The 20,976-nt window shown below is 40.1% G+C and overlaps 1 protein-coding gene across 5 annotated transcripts; it reads left to right on the top strand.

Annotated features, from left to right (window-relative positions):
* The first annotated feature begins 5,322 nt into the window (after positions 1-5,322).
* On the top strand, positions 5,323-18,356 carry LOC124276121 (heat shock protein HSP 90-beta-like). Of its 5 annotated transcripts, none has more exons than XM_046711786.1 (10): positions 10,390-10,406; positions 10,682-10,699; positions 10,895-11,414; positions 12,968-13,206; positions 13,344-13,565; positions 13,750-14,106; positions 14,570-14,717; positions 15,504-15,772; positions 15,984-16,317; positions 16,765-18,356. In XM_046711786.1, exons 2-10 carry the CDS (start codon positions 10,682-10,684, stop codon positions 16,881-16,883), a joined length of 2,226 nt encoding a protein of 741 aa, XP_046567742.1. In that variant the 5' UTR covers positions 10,390-10,406; the 3' UTR covers positions 16,884-18,356. The 5 variants fall into 5 exon arrangements, with proteins under 5 accessions (XP_046567739.1, XP_046567742.1, XP_046567741.1 ...); XM_046711785.1 differs by having other exon boundaries at positions 10,682-10,708; positions 10,883-11,414; XM_046711784.1 differs by lacking the exon at positions 10,390-10,406 and adding an exon at positions 10,491-10,511 and having other exon boundaries at positions 10,682-10,708; positions 10,883-11,414.
* Positions 18,357-20,976: the final 2,620 nt, after the last annotated feature.

Here is a 20,976-nt window from a genome sequence, read left to right as displayed (position 1 = left end):
CGTGCGATCTAAATATGGTACCGTGCAAGATCAGAAGTATACATGTATTTATCGTTTCTCTCGCATGTGGTTATTCCCTGTTCTGTCGTACACGCGTTATGTCTGTTTAATATTCTTAAATAAAGCGTCTAAAATACACAGTGACAACTTAAACGGTTTCTTCTATCAGTTGTATATGTTAATATTAATGAACGAATCGGGAATACATTACAGTTGATAGTCAAGTATCACGGTAGATGACCACCAAAAGTCATGGAGAAGGATGACTAATTTCTAAATTGACGTTTTCGGTTAAGTAGTGCCTTATGAGGCCACACTTTGTCAGACATTCCTTCAGCCCAGTGGACATACTGCATGTGAACAGCCAAAATATGAAAACATCTTGCATAAAATGTTTGTTTTCATTTCCTTTTGTTCTAATATTTGGTACAAACATTTATATTTCATGGTCCCCAAAACGTTTGAAAGGTACGAATGTATTATTAATGTACACACACACTGGTCAAAAGAAGGTTCCAAGTATGATTGACGCATATATAACACGCGTTTCAGTTTTTATCATAACCTGCAAGTCACTGTGATATATTTGCCAGATGTCAGGTGAAGAATCTGTCTTGGCAGTGTATGGCACTTTTTTGGACAATATGTTTCGGTTAGTGTACTATTAAATATGCAGGTAATATTCAATAAAAAGTTAATGAGGTAAACAATTTATCAGTGTAACGGACACCTGACTGATTTGCATTAGACGTTGAACGTCAGGTGACCACAGGTTGGTTGGTTGGTTGTGGTAACGCCGCGCTCAGCAATATTCCAGAGTCTGAACCAGACAATCCAGTGATCAACAGCATGAACATCGATCTACGCAACTGATATACGATGACATGTGTCAACCAAGTCAGCGAACCTGAGCACCCGATCTCGTTTGTCGCCTATAACGACAAGCATGGGGTGCTGAAGACAAATTCTAAACCGGATCTTCACAGGCATCAGACGACCATAAATATCGGTAGATGATTGGCCAAAGCGCCCAACCGCCCATCATGTCATTTACCATGAAACGTCAACTACTACTACTACTACTACTGGAAATTTATATAGCGCTAAATCCAAGCACTAAGTGGGTGCTCAAAGCTCTACAAAATAATAATACTGTTTGAATAGAGTTAATAGTGCAGTAAAAAAGAGATGCGTTTTAAGATGTGATTTGAACGCAGCAAAAGATGGTGACAGTTTTCAGGCGGGGGGCAGTTCATGCCACAGCGATGGAGCACAAACACTGAAAGAACGCTTTTCATAAGAGGCCAGTCTATAAGAAGGAGTTTTCAAAAAGAATCTGCTTTCCGATCGCAGTTGTCTGGATGGTTTGTAGGGGGTTAGCAGTTCACTTAGATATTCTGGTGACATGCCTTTTAGACTCTTGAATGTGATACAGAGTACTTTAAACACTATCCTCGCCTCAACTGGAAGCCAGTGTAATGACTTCAGTATCGGCGTAATGTGAGAGTACTTTGGGGCATGTGTAACGATTCTTGCCGCTACATTTTGGACTCAGTGATTCTTTGCTGATGCCTAGAAGCAAACTGTTCCCATAGTCCAACCTCGAGAGTACCAAACACTGTACAGGTCTTGACAAATTGTCAACTTGATAATCCATGGACAACTCGGAGTCAAAATAGACATCAAGGTTTTTTAGCCGGGATGAGACATCTATAACAGCGTTACCAATCACAAGTTTTAAGTTCTTGTCAGTTGACATCTGAAGCTGTTGCTTAGAGCCTACCAACATAGCCTCAGTTTTTCCATCGATAAGTTTCAGTTTGCTACATGTCATCCATGATTTTATCTCTGATGCCAATACACTTGTTTTCTGAAGGGATTCAGCAACTTGTGAAACTTCAAAACTATCCTGGACTTGAGTATCATCAGCATATGATTGGTGACCGAGATCATGCCGTTTTATGATTTCACCTAGTTGATTGGTATATATATATCACAAAGAGTAACGGACCCAGAACCGATCCCTGTGGTACTCCACATGTAAGATTGGCACAGCAAGATTGTTTGTCTCCTATGATAACATGCTGTCTTCGGCTGTCAAGATAAGATTGGATCCAGGTAAGAGGAACACCAAGAATGTTCATCTCGTCTTTGACTCGTTGGAGAAGCTGTTGATGATCTACTGTGTCAAACGCCGCTGAGAGATCCAATAATGTAAGATACGCCATATGGCACTTGTCAACCTTGGTCCTCAGTTCATTCAGTACCCGCAATAATGCTGTCTCGGTACTGTGATTGGTGCGATAAGCAGACTGAAAGTCATCCAGCAGTTTATTGTTCACCAGATGTTCTCTCAACCTTATATGTGATGCCTTCTCCAAAACCTTTGGAAGAAAAGTAAGATTAGATACAGGTCTATAATTACTTAATGAATTTCGATCCAGCTTCTTCTTTATAAGATGTCTGATAACTGCCTTCTGGAGGACGTCCGGGAAAACACCTGAAGACAAGCTGGTGTTTGTTATGTTAGTAATGGCCGGCAGCAAGATGTCCAAGTGGTCAAAAAGCAGTTTGGTAGGAAGTGGGTCCAACAGGCATGTGGTCCTCTTTGAAGACTTAAGCAGCTTCTCAACTTCGTCTTGGGTGATTGTTTGAAATTGCACAAGAGCCTTAATTTCACGAGAACTATCACTTGTTGTCTTGGGACGCAGAATATCATGTTGGAGGTCAGGTGAAATTGGGTTTAACGTCGTGCTTGAGAATATTTCGCTCATATGACGACGTGCATGCGTGTATGTGTATGTGCGTGGCTGCTTGTACTAGCCCAGACTGAAGCTGGTTTTATAGTGCTAACCCACAAAGATACCATGTCGCAGTGAAGCAGGAATACCCCACTCAGACACATTATACTGACTCCGAGCCGACCAGTCCTTGTTGTACCCATTAATGCCGAGCGCCAGGGACCAACAAGTACCATATTTTAACGTCTTTTGGTATGACGCAGTCGGGGATCGAACCGCGACCTTCCGCTCTCCGGGCGGACGCTCTAACCACTAAACCACGGAGGCGGTCTCACATCATGTTTGAAACCATCCTTGATATTTGCGATTTTATCCTCAAAGTAGCCTGAGGAAGTGTCAGCAATTAAGAGTCTTCTTGCAAGTATGATCCAGTAACTTAGGATCATCTTGTCTACCAAGTAGTTGCTTCATAACATTATGAAGTTTACCAGGATTCCCTTCCATTCCCTTTATCCTATTTGTAATCACTTCCACTTTTGCTGTACGAATAATCCGGTTGAGATCATTCCTAGCACTCTTGTAGATCTGTCGATGTACTTCAATGCCAGACTTTAGCCACTGACGTTCAGCTATGCGCCGTTTACGTTAAGCCTTCAGAACACGTTCATCATACCAGCATGAGTTTTCCCGATCACTCACTTTCTTTGTAACGACTGGAGCATGTTTCTGAAGAACATTTGTCAGAGTTTCATTGTGAAGTTGAACCAGTCCATTCACATCCTGCGGTGGATTAAATTAAAGTTCAGACTGAGCAATATCTCTTCTAAACTCTTCAACGTTCATATTCTTTACATTCCGACAATAAATAGTCCTTGAGGAGTTACTTGGTTTCACCATATTCCAGGAAATTGTAATCCCAAAATGGTCCGACAATTGCATATCAGTAACTGTAGTGTCCATTATGATGTGACCATTCTCAGATGATATAAACAGATTCAGCCTTTATTCTCAAGACAATCCACATTTCCACTTGGCATATTCCTTTGTTGTGTGTTCGAACCCCAATGCAGAACTTTGGAGAGTATTCAGATATTCAGTCAGGAGTTGGGATTGAGCACAAGACGGGGGCAGGGAGGCCAAGGAAGTTCAGTACTAGGGATCGCCGGCGACTTTGTCAGATTGTGCGTAGGGGAAAATTGAAACGCCTTGAGAATATCAGAAATGAGATCTGATCTGATCTATATTAATAGAGGAAGTCCTCAGGTATGTAATGAAACCCTTTGACAAGAATTACAAAGACTTAACTGGGTGAAAAAGCACGGAATTCCCACACCATTGATATAAGATGCACAAAAAGGCGTTTAAACTGGTGTAGGGCTCACGAAAATCAAGATTGGGATAATGTTTTCTTTTTTTATGAAAGCTCTGTCTGTCTTTTGCCGAACCGTGTGAATATTTGGACAAAAGATACCAAAGATACAATCTACCAACGCCCAAAACATAGCCTGAAATTTCACATGTGGGATGGGATATCATCACGTGGAGTGACGCTATTGTGTATTTTCCCTGGATGTTTGACGAAGGAACGATATTTTGACATCTTAAATAGTCAACTCCTTCCAACCGCCCGAACGAAAAAACTATTTTCCAGCATGATAACGATCCAAAACACACTGCGGGCTACCCAAGACTGTGGTTGTCGGACGAAAATGTTCAAGGTTTAGACTAGCCCAGCTACAGCCCAGATCTTAACCCTATTGAGAATGTGTGGGACTAATGAAGGACAGAAAAAACGAAAAAAGGACTAAGAAATATTGAGGATATGAAGAAAGAAGTGGTCGAATATTGGGATACGCTGTTACGCGATTCCTACAATCTTTGATCGGTAGTGTACCTAGGCGCATTCAGTCGTGTACTGCAGGGCGAGGAGTGAGTGAGTTTAGTTTTACGCCGCACTCAGTAATATTCCAGATAGATGGTGGCGGTCTGTAAATAATCGGATCTGGACCAGACAATCCAGTGATCAACAACATGAACATCAATCTACGCAAATGGGATACGATGACATGTGTCAACCCAGACAGCGAGCCTGACAACCCGATCCCGTTAGTCGCCTCTTACGACACGGTGCAATACTGGGTTACTGAAGATCAATTCTAACCCGTACCTTCACGGGTCGCAGGGCAAGGACGTCTCACAAAGTACTGATAAGACACTTAGACTGTAAGAGAATCACATCTCAACATAATCGTTTAAGTATAACTTCTATACTTGCCGAAACTTGCTATTCTATATTTGCCGAAACAACTTTCTCAATAAATTCTAGGAATACTATATTTAGCAACGGTAAACCCCGATGAAACGGAAAACCGCATTTATGCGATTGCTTGCTTTGTCGAAGACACGGTTCTGGAAGGTGAGGAAAAGGAATATAAGTTATGCCACCACGTGTTGTATTCAAACACGAGGTACGTAGTCCGTGTTAGGAGTGACACCTTGGTGGTATATAGGATAAATGTGGAATCGTCATGACATGCGTATGTCAAAATGAGAAACGAATAAAATTCATCTCGGAACGTGAACGCTTCACCACAACACAACATCGCCGAGAACATTCTCTCCTATGTGGCTATTAACTCGTTCTCACACCGAGGCGCACAAGGCAAGAACCAGGAAGGAGGAAAGTAAGTATAATTTTGTTTAATACGAAGGTGATGATGATTCATGGCACATTACAAAGACCTTTTCAAGACCGTTTAACACTAATTACGTGATGGAATGCCATATTGGTATAGATGCACATTTGACTAGTAGACCTACAAATGTGTTGTTCCTGAGCCAATATTAGCTGATTATATATTATTTTATCAGTTTAGATATGTATGTTCATGTGTATAGATATGCATTTTAAGTAAAATGTCAATTCATTCATCTAATTGTGGTTTAGCGAAAGAAAATATTAGTCAATTTTAGCTAAGCGTTCTGTTCATTCAGGAAGTCGTATACATGTACCTGGATAGTTCTGGAACGATCAGTGGGCGTCATTGTGAGATCCAGTCAAAGTGAAACTAGGCCTTGATATCTTATCAAATAGTCATCTCAGTTGGTTATAATCATCCTGTGGTACACCTGTGTGAACGTGTACATCAATAAGTATAAGTAAATACAAATATTGATTCATCTTTTCAACTTTTCGAATTTTCTGCGTTCGTTTTTTTCTGGTTAAAAAGCCTACTGCACAAACGTAACTGTATTTTCCTTTTGTATTTCCGTGTAATTGTTAATCAGTCCCGGTACAGAACGGGGCGTTTACCACTGTTTACCACTTTCACCACGTTTTGTATCAACTGCGGACGTTGGTATTGTATTATATCGATTCAATTTGATAGTGTACTCGGCATGAGATGGCCTTGTTGGTTGACATTGAACTTAGGTCACTGATTATACTATTCCAGGTTGTGGTGTTCTTTGATAACGAAAATAGAGTAGCGGTATTTTGCTTCTGATAGCAGAAGGTGTTGAGTGAGTGAGTCTGTATATTTTTACGCTGGTTTTTTTGAGCCATACTCTAGCAATACCAGAAATGGTTTTCATACTTTGTAAGAGTTTCTCTAGCTAGAGATTGAGGCTGACTGATGTACGTAACAATTAAGGAAGAAATCACCATCATGTAGTCACTAGCTGTGGGCCAATGGGGCCAGAGAATTGTTTTTGGCACACTTGTTACTCATATGAAATGTAAGTTCTATTTCCATAATGCCTCAGGAATTTGCTTCTGGTGAAGATGTAAGCGAATGTGTTAAAACAGTGCCTCAGTGAGTGAGTGAGTGGGTGAGTGGGTTGGGTTTTAGTCCGCTTTTAGCAATATTCTAGCAATATCACGGCGGGGAACACTAGAAACGGGCTTCACACATTATATCCATGTGGGGAATCGAACCCAGGGCTTCGACCGAGCGAATACTTTAACCTCAAGACTACCCCACCGCCCGTTTAGTGGACCTGGAATTTGTGGCGCAGGTTTTTAGTGACCCTTATGTTATGTTAAGCTATAGCAAAGGTGGATAGGCTATAAGCCTTTCCTTGGTGTTTGGACTGTCCCCAAACCTTTAATTTATTTTAGGTCATGACCTTATGAGACTAACATGAAGACACATGCCAATAGTGAAGATTATAAAACTCAATGTCATATTTTCAATATCAGTTTCAATATCATTACCTAATGAAAGACCATTTTGTAAACACATTGTAAAATAAGCATTTTTCAGTTTAAAATCATATTCTTAAAGGTCAAGGTCAAACCAAAGATAATAATTTAGGCTTAATATTTTAGTATGTTGAAGGTTTGTGTTGGTTATTTACGATGTGCTGGGTACTTACATTGTGTAGTAATACATCAATATTAAAGTGAAGGCATGCCGTGGGATTGTACCTTAGTTTTTAGGCTTTGCCTGCTGTAAAACCAGTTTTCCCGCTCCTGTATGCCTTTAATACTTCTCTGGGATGAGTTTGGATTTGATTATGCTGTTTTAGACTGGAGTTTCAATATTACCCACCGAGTTCTGTATGCCTTTAATACTTCTATGGGATGAGTTTGGATTTGATTATGCTGTTTTAGACTGGAGTTTCAATATTACCCACCGAGTTCTGTATGCCTTTAATACTTCTATGGGATGAGTTTGGATTTGATTATGCTGTTTTAGACTGAAGTTTCAATATTACCCACCGAGTTCTGTATGCCTTGAATACTTCTCTGGGATGAGTTTGGATTTGATTATGCTGTTTTAGACTGGAGTTTCAATATTACCCACCGAGTTCTGTATGCCTTTAATACTTCTATGGGATGAGTTTGGATTTGATTATGCTGTTTTAGACTGGAGTTTCAATATTACCCACCGAGTTCTGTATGCCTTTAATACTTCTCTGGGATGAGTTTGGATTTGATTATGCTGTTTTAGACTGGAGTTTCAATATTACCCACCGAGTTCTGTATGCCTTTAATACTTCTCTGGGATGAGTTTGGATTTGATTATGCTGTTTTAGACTGGAGTTTCAATATTACCCACCGAGTTCTGTTCTATTCTACAGTCCGTTTGGGTTCAATTGAGAATGATGAATGATTAAATAACTCGAAATAGAGATAAGTGCACAAAACATAAATAAGACACATAGTCCTGAAACCTCTGTACCCAACAGGATCTGTAATCAGACATTTTATGATCGATCATGGAAAAAGTTGTGTAAGAAACTATCATGTAACATTGTTTTACTTTCACGCTTCACACTGACAGATGACAGACAGCTGAGGCGTGTTCAGAACCGCGAGCGCCCGCGAACGCTAGCGAGCGCTCGATCCTGAACGCCTGTGCCCGCTCGAGCGCCCGCGCGCGCACGCGAACAATTCTCACAGCTGCCTCGCCAAGCGAACCAAGATGGCGATCATGTTTAATGTCATTCGTCACCACTCGCCCCTTTCCGTAACCTCCAAAAAGAAAGCGTGGAGGATATTTTGTTAATGTTGTCATATAACATGTATATTTCATCGAGTGGTCTGACAAAGTTGATATGTTCACGAGTGGCGTAACCATTGACATTAACAAAATATATTCTTTTTTATTATATTTTGATCATTGTTTATAAATGATCGAGACATCGATTTCGTAGTTCGTGTTTCGTAGTTCCAGGCAAAAGTGATATACTACTCAGTGAAAATGAAAATACCATCTTTCTTTTCACCAATATGTCAGTATTTCACCCTTAAGAATAGAATAAAAGAAGCTATTCGGCTTGTCCCGGAACAACACGAGTTGGTCACGAATGGTTTTGTTGTAACCAAGCGCTCGCGTCCGTTCAGGGCCGATCCGAGCGCTCGCGGGAGGCAATCGCGCGGGCGCTCGCGGTTCTGAACACGCCTCTGGTGGAACAGTGCTGGCGCGCACTAAAGGTGCAACTCAGTAGGGCTGCGCAATATAACCGCTTTACCGGTATTTACCGGTTCAGACATGAAAACGAAACGTATTGCGATACGCTGATCGAAAACCGGTATTTTGACTTGCATTCGGAAAACTTCGTAACACTCGGAAATCTTCGGATATTTCCTTTTTTTCATTTGTGCCAAATATTATTCACATTTTTATTTTTAATCATGAATAAAATTTGTTATTAACGCTTAATCAAGCATAGTGAATTTGCTGTGTATTTGCTCTATAAATCAAGCATTACTCGATTATAAGTAGTTTTCACTTCACGCAATATATTGCAATACATGCGTTTGCATCGCAATATATCGCAATATGAAAATTCTCTGCAATACCCACCCCTACAACTCAGCACTACTAGTCAGCCACTTTGTGACCCGTCGGTGTGAAGTTGGTGTTTATCATTCATTGTTCTACCCGTGAAGATCCGGGGTAGAATTGGTTTTCAGTAACCCATTCTTGTCATAAAAGGCGACTATGCTTGTCGTAAAAGGCGACTAACGGGATCGGGTGGTCAGGCTCGCTGACTTGGTTGACACATGTCATCGGTTCCCAATTGCGCAGATCGATGCTCATGCTGTTGATCACTGGATTGTCTGGTCCAGACTCGATTATTTACAGACCGCCGCCATATAGCTGGAATATTGCTGAGTGCGGCGTAAAACTAAACTCACTCACTCACTCACTCACTCATTCATTGTTCTCATTTTAACCCAAACAGACTGTATGTCTGGTGTTTAAATACGGAAAATATATGCTATGTACAGAATGTTGTGACACGTTCCTTTTATTATTTCCTGATGATATTGAAAGGTGTCATGCTATCATTTGTTGTTGTTTACATTACATGCCACATGCCACAGGTGTGTCATGGCAATAATCAAGTAAATCTGTAAATAATCAAGTCTGGATCCAGCCAGTCCAGTGTTGGGCGTCATGTGCACTGATCTATGTCTTTTGGGATACATGACCACCTGTGTTTGACCACCCGAACCCTTAAGTGAGCTCTTAGAACAAGCATGTAGCAGTGGGATAGCCCAGTAATAAAAGCATTCACGTCATGCCCTGGTTCGATTCCCCACATGGGTATAATGTAGTGGTGGTCCGATTAATTGAAATAATCGAAGATTGGTCGCAGTGCCTAAACGACCAAGCAATCGATTGTGTTTTCTCATAATCGAACACAACCAATTTTGGAACACTTGTTTGCATCAACAATATTTTACACAAGGTTGGTTTTGTCTGTGTCATTAAATTTACATTTCATAAGCACTACAAGCTCGTTCCAAGTCATGATTGAATTTATTTTAAAGAATCCAGGAAATCTGTGTTCCTAACATACTAATCATCCTTTAAATATGCGAAATTTGCCAATGGATTTTGTGCAATTTGCAAAAGACCCAAATTACTACATGTTTTTTCTTTATTTTGTGTGTGTGCATTAACAAAGATAACAGGAACATTTGATAAATGACGCAAACCAATTATTTTCGATGATTGATCGGTTGTAGTGAACCAATCATCAATTATGATTTAACCAATTCCCAACACTAGTATAATGTGTGAAAGCCATTTCTGGTGTCCTTTGCAGTGATATTGCTGAATATTGCTAAGGTGGCGTAAACCCCAACTCACTCACTAGAACAAGCATGGGTTGCTGACGATTGATTCTAACCCGGATATCCACAAGGAGTTGTTAGGAGTGTTGTTTTATGCAGTGGTATGTTACAGAAGATACTCATCCAGCAGGACTTTCCACAGAGCAGAATAAACATTGTGGGCATTGTAGATGAATGTCAGTGTACATGTGGTACTTATCATCACCTCAGGACTAGGATAACTTTGTTGAATTGGTACCCTGTGCAACATGTATGACCTGGATCTGGTTACTGAATGAAAAAATAGTTGTAATGTGAGTTCAGGTAACAAGCATCCTGTTCAAGGTTTATGGGTTTTTACTTGTAGATGTCAGAACTTCAAGAAGTAGCCCAGGAAGGATCTCAGGAAGCCCAGGAAGGATCTAAGGAAGCCCAGGAAGCCCAGGAAGGATCTCAGGAAGCCCAGGAAGGATCTGAGGAAGACCAGGAAGGATCTAAGGAAGACCAGGAAGCCCAGGAAGCCCAGGAAGGATCTCAGGAAGCCCAGGAAGGATCTGAGGAAGACCAGGAAGGATCTCAGGAAGCCCAGGAAGGATCTCAGGAAGCCCAGATGGACGAGGTTGAAACCTTTGCCTTCCAGGCAGAAATTGCCCAACTGATGAGCTTGATCATCAACACTTTCTACTCCAACAAGGAAGTATTCTTGAGAGAGCTGATTTCCAACTGCTCCGATGCTTTGGACAAGATTCGTTACGAATCTCTCACAGACCCATCCAAACTGGATGGCAACAAAGACCTGCAGATCCGAATTGTTCCTGACAAGGAGAACAATACCCTTGTCATCGAGGATAGCGGTGTTGGTATGACCAAAGCCGATCTTGTCAACAACCTTGGTACTATTGCCAAGTCTGGAACAAAAGCTTTCATGGAGGCCCTGCAGGCTGGCGCTGACATCTCTATGATTGGACAGTTTGGTGTGGGTTTCTACTCCGCCTACCTTGTTGCAGAGAGGGTGGTTGTCGAGTCGAAACACAATGATGATGAACAGTACATCTGGGAGTCATCAGCTGGAGGGTCGTTCACCATCAGAACTTCAAATGGTAAATAGCTACGAATTAGTTTACTTGAATATTATGAATAAAATTCAAGTCTAGGTTTTTAATCTGATATGATTGTCAGTTGTTTGTAAAAAATAATATTTACAAAGTGCAGAATGGAAAACAGTTAGAGCAAACACTGGTACCATTTCATGTTTAGTTGATACCAGTGTATGAAATAAGGCCCGTCCGACCGCCCGAGATGGGCTAGATATCTGATGGACAGTCTAAATTTGCAGCTAGCCAGCCCGATGGTCTGGTAAACATGTTCCATACAGCTGAGTAAATTCACCATGTATTGAAATCTATTTTTCCAATTGAGCGTTAAATTTGGACTTGACAATTACTAGTCTATACTGTTTGAACATTGAACTATTGTATCCAAAGCTCAAGCACCGTACTGGGACTCGTGATTATTTGGCCTGTGGTGCTGAATGGGTTAAATCATCATTAAAATATGAGTTATTTTCTTTGGATTCCCTGGTCTGGCTATAGATCCATTTTAGGCTGATAACATTTTGAAGCTCCCAGCCCTGACGTCTGACTGTTTTTTTGGCATATTTCATACACTGTTAATACTAGTCCTGAGTATGCAACAAGTTGTAAGTACTTATAAATATTACTTTTAATACCTAGGAATGTGTTCACTAGAATGTTATGAATTAAGAAATACAGTTCGTTCTACATGTATAGTGTAATAAAGCATACTTTCGCCCTGAACTATTATACTTAAAGTACGAGGACGCTTTTCTAAGATGCCAAATTTAATACTTTCTAAGGATAATTACGATTAATTTAAGGCAGAAAACAAACGACGGTGTCGGTGAATTTTCGCACAGGGCTAACAGGTGCGCTGTTCTATTGATGTGTCTGCCCCCCTACGTTAAGACGAATGATAAGAGTTTGATGACGGTTTACGTTCGGATTAAATATCTTCTCTGAATTATTTTAATTACATCTGTCATTAACGTAAACCATCTGGGGCAATATGACCGTCGCACCAACGTAAGTTTAGATCAGTACATCCAGATGAAGCTGAGTAGTCAAGCGACATTCCACGATTGCATTGCGGGAATGTAAACATTGTGAACGTTACCGTCTCTCTGAAAACTTGTGAGTCGAATTGACACATTTTAACCGTCGTCAAACATAAACGTAATGTTTCCACCAGTGATGTTAGCTGCGTGAAGCAACTGCAAACCAAGAAACGGGATGCAACGGAGTAGTTTACTGTAGGAGGCCGTACGAGGCGATGACAACTGACATGCATCGTGACGTCGCTTACATTGTGACGTAATGTAAAATGTTTCGATTACGAGGGGGCACACTAGAATGGCGCAGTGACAGGATAACGTCATTCAATTGTTTTAAAAATCATCAAAAAACTATACCTCTGTTGTCTGATAATGTTTGTTTTTTCGATTGTTCTAACCGCTAGGCATCTTAGAATATGATTTAAGCCTAGGTTTGTGATTGATCAGAATGATTGTCACTGTGTTACTGCATGTGTTTAACCGTGGGGATTGAAATGACTTTATTTTATCCTGGTATTTTAGATCCCACCCTCCCTCGTGGGACTCGAATCATCCTTCACATGAAGGAAGACCAAGCTGAATATCTGGAGGAGCGTCGCATCAAGGAGACAGTGAAGAAGCACTCCCAGTTTATTGGCTACCCCATCAAGCTGATGGTTGAAAAGGAGAGGGAGAAGGAGGTGTCTGATGACGAGGAAGATGAGAAGAAAGAAGATGATGAGAAGAAAGAAGATGAGGAGAAGAAAGAAGATGAGGAAGAGGTGGGTTTCTGAACAATCCACTCCAGTTAATTCAGCTACTTAATGAATGGTTTTGCAGCAGTTGCACACAAAGGCAGGTTTATTGTATTGTCTGTACCTTTTCTTGTTTCAATGGATGAAGTTGCATATGGTTTCAGAATGAGGATAAACCCAAGGTAGAGGATCTTGATGAGGATGAAGACAAAAGCAAAGACAAGAAGAAGAAGAAGAAAAAGATCAAGGAAAAATACACAGAAGATGAAGAGCTGAACAAGACCAAACCACTGTGGACCAGAAATGCAGATGATATCACCAAGGAAGAATATGCCGAGTTCTACAAGTCCTTGACAAATGATTGGGAGGACCATCTTGCTGTCAAGGTATATATTTGATAGAGAACTGCCAAAAATATGTTTTGGTAGAAAATCAAGTTTTCATTATCCACTGAAACTAATTCTTTTGGGTGTAAAAATCAGAATAGCATGAAAATGATATGGATTGTAACAATGGATAATTGTTATGTTTGTGGAAGTGCCAGTGTCAGTTTCTCTCCTGTGATTTCAGCACTTCTCAGTGGAAGGCCAGCTGGAGTTCCGTGCTTTGCTGTTCCTGCCCAAGCGAGCTCCATTTGACATGTTTGAGAACAAGAAGAAGAAGAATAACATCAAGCTGTATGTGAGACGTGTGTTTATCATGGACAACTGTGAAGACCTCATTCCAGAGTACTTGAACTTTGTGCGTGGTGTAGTAGACTCTGAGGATCTTCCTCTCAACATATCCAGAGAGATGTTGCAACAGAGCAAAATTCTGAAGGTTATCCGTAAGAATCTGGTGAAGAAATGCATGGAACTTTTTGATGACATCATGGAAGACAAAGACAACTTCAAGAAATTCTATGAACAGTTCAGCAAAAAACTCAAGGTAAGCAATGGCATGTACAGTGATTTGTTTATGGTGCAATGGGCAAACATTGTGTTAAATTTTCTTCAGACCTGTAAAGATTTGGGTTGGAATTGGTCTTCAGCAGCCCATGCTTGTCGTAAGAGGCGACTAACGGGTTCGGGTGGTCAGGCTTGCTGAGTTGGTTGACACATGTCATAGCATCCCAGTTAGGTAGAACGATGCTCATGCTGTTGATTACTGGATTGTCTGGTCCAGACTTGATTATTTACAGACCACCATCATATAGCTGGAATATCCTGCGTTTAACAACAACCAAACCGAACCAAATAAAAATTGTCTTTAAATAGCATATTTTCTTTTTGTACGACTTCTGTTTAAACAGTATGCTTGCAGCTCAAATGTTCAGAGATGTTGTATAATGTTCGGAGATGTTGAATTGTGTACTTGTTGACCTGACTTGTCATTTTGTCTCTTGTTTCAGCTTGGTATCCACGAAGACTCCACCAACAGAAAGAAGCTGTCACACCTGCTCCGATACTACACTTCTAAGTCAGGAAACGAGGTGACCTCCCTGAAGGACTACGTGTCTCGCATGAAGGAAAACCAGAAAAGCATCTACTACATCACAGGTAAATGCTAGTCCTCTTCCTTTCTGTTTGGTTGCCAACTGGGCTGACAATGTGAACAAATTCTATATTTGGTGCTAATGGCTACCTCCAGTTAGGTCTCGTGAAGATCCGGGTTAGAATTGATTTACAGCAACCCATGCTTGTCGTAGGAGGTCACTAACAGGATCGGGTGGTCAGACTCGCTGACTTGGTTGACACATGTCATCGTATTCCAATGACGTAGATCGATGCTCATGCTGTTTATCACTGGATTGTCTGGTCCAGTCTCTATTATTTACAGACTGCTGGAATGAGTACGGTGTTAAACAACAAGCCAACCAACGAACCTCCTGTTAGGCAACCAAGAGGGTTGTTTTGTCTAGCAGGATGAATTAGTAATGCATATCACATATCCTAATTGCACAGATCAATGCTTATGGTGTCAGTGGATTGTCTGGTCCAGACTCTTTATTATACAGATTTCCATCATATAGATAAATCATTACTGAGTTGAGCAACCAATAAAATATCTTGTTAATGATTCAATTATTTTGGTATTTTGTAGTGCTTAGGCTGTATTGGTAACATGTTCTGACATTTTTACATGGTAATATTCTTAGTGGAATAATAGAATATGATTTTTAAGCCTCAGTTGAATTCCTTTTGAATTGCGACTTGTTATCTACAGGAACATTCTGTGCTGGAAAATATCAGACTCCTGAATTGATCGTTGTTTGGGTTTCACAGTTTAAAATTCTGATTTTGAGGTATTCATCTCAAATTAAGTTGTGGTGTATCATATTCCAGGTGAAAGCAAGGACTCAGTTCAGAACTCTGCCTTTGTTGAGAGAGTGAAGAAGAGGGGATTTGAGGTGATCTACATGACCGACCCTGTTGATGAGTACTGTGTTCAGCAACTGAAGGAGTATGATGGCAGGACTTTGGTGTGTGTCACCAAGGAAGGTCTGGAACTGCCAGAGGATGAGGAAGAAAAGAAGAAACTGGAGGAGGCCAAGGCTCAGTTTGTAGGACTGTGCAAGGTCATGAAGGAGATCCTTGACAAGAAAGTAGAAAAGGTTAGTTACTTTTCTTGACTCTTTTGAGAGATTATGCTTGGATGTTTACTGTGTTGACAAGGGCTTCAAAAAGGCAAATCTGGCTCTGTTAAGTTAAGGCTTTGAGGATTTAGTAGTGAAAGATACCAATACATATATTGAAAAGTTTGTTGGATTTCTGTTTTTGTAGATTTCCGTATTTGTGGAATAAATGATGATTTGTCTGTTTTAGGTTGTGGTTTCCAATCGTCTGGTTACCTCCCCTTGCTGTGTTGTCACAAGTCAGTATGGCTGGTCAGCCAACATGGAGAGAATCATGAAGGCCCAGGCACTGCGAGATAACAGCTCTTTTGGCTACATGGCAGCTAAGAAACACTTGGAGATCAACCCAGACCATCCCATTGTGAAGACGCTGAAGGAGAAGGCAGCTGCAGACAAGAATGACAAGGCAGTGAAAGATCTGTGCATGCTGCTGTTTGAAACCTCCCTCCTTGCCTCTGGCTTCTCCCTGGAAGACCCAACATCACATGGCAACAGGATACACAGGATGATCAAGCTGGGTCTAGGTAAGCTCTTGGTGATTGTTTTTAGAGATGTATTGGTATGGAAGGTTATGATTCAAGATATATATCTTGGTACAAAGGAAGAATAGTTTTTCTCATTACAAAATTCACAAAATGTAGGATGATTTCAGATGGCTAATATGTAGAATGTAGACAGCTATGTGAAGCAAACCCTATCCCAATGAAGATCGTTGTTTTGTTTGTGAAATTTGCTTTCTGTCAGGTTTCAATGTCTGCGTAAGTGGTGTTTGGTTTCATATCTGAATCAGTGTCTGTTTGAAATGATATATTATTAGGGACGGTTCCTTGGTCAAGTAATGACATTCACCCACTGGTGCCATTTTATTTTTTTGTGTGTTGATGTTAAATGGAATAGCCTTTTACAATTGGAATAGCATCCAGTTTTCGTAAAGCTGACATTATCCTTACCTTTTATTCTTTTATTTCCAGGAATTGATGAAGATGATATCCCATCAGAAGTTGCAGTAGAATCTGGCACGGATGAGATGCCACCACTTGAAGGGGATGAAGATGAAGATGATGCATCAAGGATGGAAGAAGTTGACTGAGCAACATTTCAGCAACGAAGTTGTTTTTTATCAGAATCATTTCATAAATAGAAGTCAGTATTTTCAGCTGTCTTTATTCTCACGTGTCAGCTGTAGGAATCAGTGAGTTTGACATTTTTATAATTATTGTTATTGTTTCTGTTGTTTGAGATGTAATATTTTACATGCTGAAAAATCTTCTTTGATGCAAAGGAAAACCCCAGTCTTGTATTTGTATGCCTTGGCTCTTAGCGCTACACACCTTGTATTTTTCTTTTAATGTTCCTTGCTGGTGGTGTGACTCTTTCATATTCAAGAAAATATATTTCCTCCTTCTTTTTAAGAGTGACTAACTAATATCTGATTTCAGGCTTGATTACTGCAATAATGTTTGCCTATTCTTAATTGATGCAATTGATCAATATATTGTTTGCCATTAGTGGTGTTCCGATCGGTTACCCTTTTCCGATGCGATCATCTATTGCAAAATTTCATAATCGATTGTCGCTAATAATACTTACAAAAACAGCGATGAATACCCAACTCAGACCCCAAGACAACTTGCAGTTACCGATAATTATAACTTCTATTATTCACAGAAATCACAATCATATTGTGTCTACTCACGCCTCAAAATGAAGTGTAAAAATGGATACGCATATATATAGTACTTCGTTTTGCAAAATGACATATTTATTGCAGCTGGCGATCACAACAAACTGGCATGTGTATTTCACCTCATTCCATGCACATACAACTTCAGCTTACCATGTTCGTGAGGGTCCATATAACCTTAGTATTGATATACATATTTTACATTTAAAGAGCAAAACCTGTAAGTAAAATTACACAATGCTAAGATATATTTCTCTTGGTAAAATAATAGTTTTAGATGTTCACTGCGTCGGAATTCATTCCGTTGTATTATTGGGTATGTTTTAACTAGATCACCAGGAAGCGTGTTCACAGCTGATTGCTAATTCCCGGCTTTACATACGATCCTCATGCAATTTATCTGCATAAGGTTTGCAGTTTGTTTCCCCCAAGTTAGGAGACCACGTCTTCGATGTTACCATATATATATACATGTGAGTCTAAACTTTTGATGGGTAGTATATATCTTGCTAGCCTGTCAGTATTTATTTTTGTACACATTTTTTGTTGATCAATGTAGACTTGGGTTGTTTGTGATTTTGTACAATCTTGCCTCAAATGACAATTAAAACTTATGAAACATATTATATTCGGGAGTTTTGGGGTTCTTGTAGATGCCCCCTCAAGTCACGTTTTTCACAGAAACCAACCACAAAAGCTGATATATTTCATTTAATGCTCACTATTATCACATAATTTAAAAAATGACAAATACACAGTATTGCAGTATTGTAACAGAGTTCAATGTTTACCTGGGAATTCCACAAGTTGTTAAGGATATTTAATTCTTAATCAGTGTAACCGATTATACAATCAATGGGACAATCCGATAGCAACCGATAATTGATTATGAAATTTCAACCGATTCCCACCACTATTTGCCATTTCAATTGTAGTACCAAGTGCATGCTGTGTTTACTAATGTGTGTGTTGTGGCTTAGTGTGGTCGATTTGAACATGATTCTTTGATATGGTATTACATGCAATATTTTCAACATCAATCCTTTCTTACAAGTCTGTGATAATATTTTGCATTTGATGTGTCCCTGTTAACTCTTCATATAACCTATAGAGTATATTTTCAAGGATCAAATGATGCTTCACTCCAGGGCTGTAAGTACCCAGTATCTCTGCAGTGGAAGTGTCCACTCTCATCTTGAATCATCTCTCAGCACGAGTACCAGCTGTGCTCAGTGTCACATTACAAGTATCAGATCTCACCAAGGATAGAACAGTCATAGTTTGGCATGAAATGCATGTGGACCCGGTTTTTGTAAATATCTCTTCATCCAATGACCCAATCGATCTCAAACTGTGCAAGTGGATGTTTTGTTAGACAACCTAATCACATTGGAAATCACCGATTTTATGCATTTGTATTAAAGAATCTGTCTATGTAACTGTCAACAAAATAAACAGCAGAACGCAGACTGCTGGCAGAGGGAGGGAGCCAATGACCTGTAACAGCGGCAGTGTTGGGTCATAAAAGTAACCATGCACGTGCAACTCATGATAGTTACCTGTGCACTGCACAGTGACTCAGAGATGTCATTTGCCTGCACAGTGCATTTACCTTTATGACCCAACCTGCTCACAAGAACCCACATTCCAGGCCTGCTCACAAGTATCCACTCTCCAGGCCTGCTCTCAAGTACCCACTCTCCGGGCCTGCTCACAAGTACCCACTCCCAAGACCTGCTCACAAGTACCCACTCTCAAGGCCTACTGACAAGTACCCGCTCCCCTAGGATTACACCAAAAATACCCATGGCTACAGCACAAGCAGCCACTCACCCCATTGCTGCAACACAGTTATGTGCCCCCTGCCGCAGTGGTTACAACATAACTATTTTTGTCCCAGGGCCATAGGACAACTTCTAGTACCCACTTTCCCCAGTGTCTCCATGACAACTGACCACACACCCACAATCACTAATATAATATGTTCAATATGTAGCATGTACCTCTGCTTCAGTATAGGTAGGAGTAGGTCTTACAGAGGCTCAACATGCCTGTATCACTAGTCTATGTTGTCTGAATAATCAGGTAGCTTCTTCAATTTTCATGCAGATTCCATTTTCATGTATTCTATTTTTTTTAGATACCTGTTCGTGATTCCATTTTTTTCATGTATTCTACATTTCGAGATATGTTCATGATTCCATTTTTTCATGTAGTCTACATTTTGAGATATTTTCATGATTCCATTTGTTTCATGTATTCTACTTTTTGAAATACCTGTTCATGATTCCAATTCCATGTTTTCATCATGTATATCTCAAAATAACAAAATAAAACTTATTAAATGACATTTGGAGTTTAGTAATGATTTCCAAAAGAGGGAAGTGTAATGACTGGTAAATATGTACATTGTCTTTCAAGAACCAAAGTGCAAGTGATCTAATGCCACTTTGAACAGTATTTCTGTTGTATCATGGCATATGAAGTCATTGTGGGAGCAAAGCCCAAGTGATCTAGGAATTAGATATTTGCAACTTTAAAGGAATTTGGTGGTTGCAATCAACGAGTCGTCACTATCAGATCCTTATATAAACCTTGAAAAGCAACTGGGCAGCAAAGTGTGCCCTGAGACCAAAGGGTGACTGTGCCTAAAGGGTGACTGTGCATCTGATCAAGTTAATACATTTAACCCCTCCCGATCAAACCTTAGTGCAGCATTTATAATGTGAATAAAATTCATCTGATCATATGTGCATTATATTACCAAATATTCTGGGGACACATTTATACCCCTCCTGTTGGCCTGTGATCAAAGCTTAGTGATATCACTGAAAGCTTTCATATCTGCATTATATTACTAAATATTCTGGGGACACATTTATACCCCTCCTGTTGGCCTGTGATCAAAGCTTAGTGATATCACTGAAAGCTTTCATATCTGCATTATATTACTAAATATTCTGGGGACACATTTATACCCCTCCTGTTGGCCTGTGATCAAAGCTTAGTGATATCACTGAAAGCCACTCCTATGTTTATCACATTAAGATTCAATGCTTCTCTGGCAGTATCTTACAAATGCATTATGGGAAGTCATGTAATGTGAACTTTCTAATCACCAATTAGAATGTAGCAATTCACAGCCAGTCAAAAACTTCAGATCCGTCAATCTGATATGTATTTCAAAAATGAAAATACAGAGGCAGTTCAAAAGGGAAAATATTGATTTAGCAGTCAGAATTCATCTCATATGGAGAGATAATGAGATCGCGACAGAGAGGTATCCAGTGGAGTGAAACCTTCACACGCTGGTCACCATAAACAAAATAACAACAAGTCAACTTCACTCATTTATTGAGAACACAGTATGCTTGCCAGCACCAGGTGAGTGAGGTGACAGAAGCAGTGCCTCTCCTGGAGGAATGACTATCTCAGGTGAGAGGTCCTCAGTTCCACCCCGAGACATTACCATACACAATTACAGGTGAAACGATACAAG

The sequence above is a fragment of the Haliotis rubra genome, unplaced genomic scaffold (genome assembly GCF_003918875.1).
Source record: "Haliotis rubra isolate DU_JTF1 unplaced genomic scaffold, ASM391887v1 Scf206, whole genome shotgun sequence".
Taxonomy (NCBI): Eukaryota; Metazoa; Mollusca; class Gastropoda; order Lepetellida; family Haliotidae; genus Haliotis; species Haliotis rubra.
This window is presented reverse-complemented; position numbering and strand designations above follow the sequence as displayed.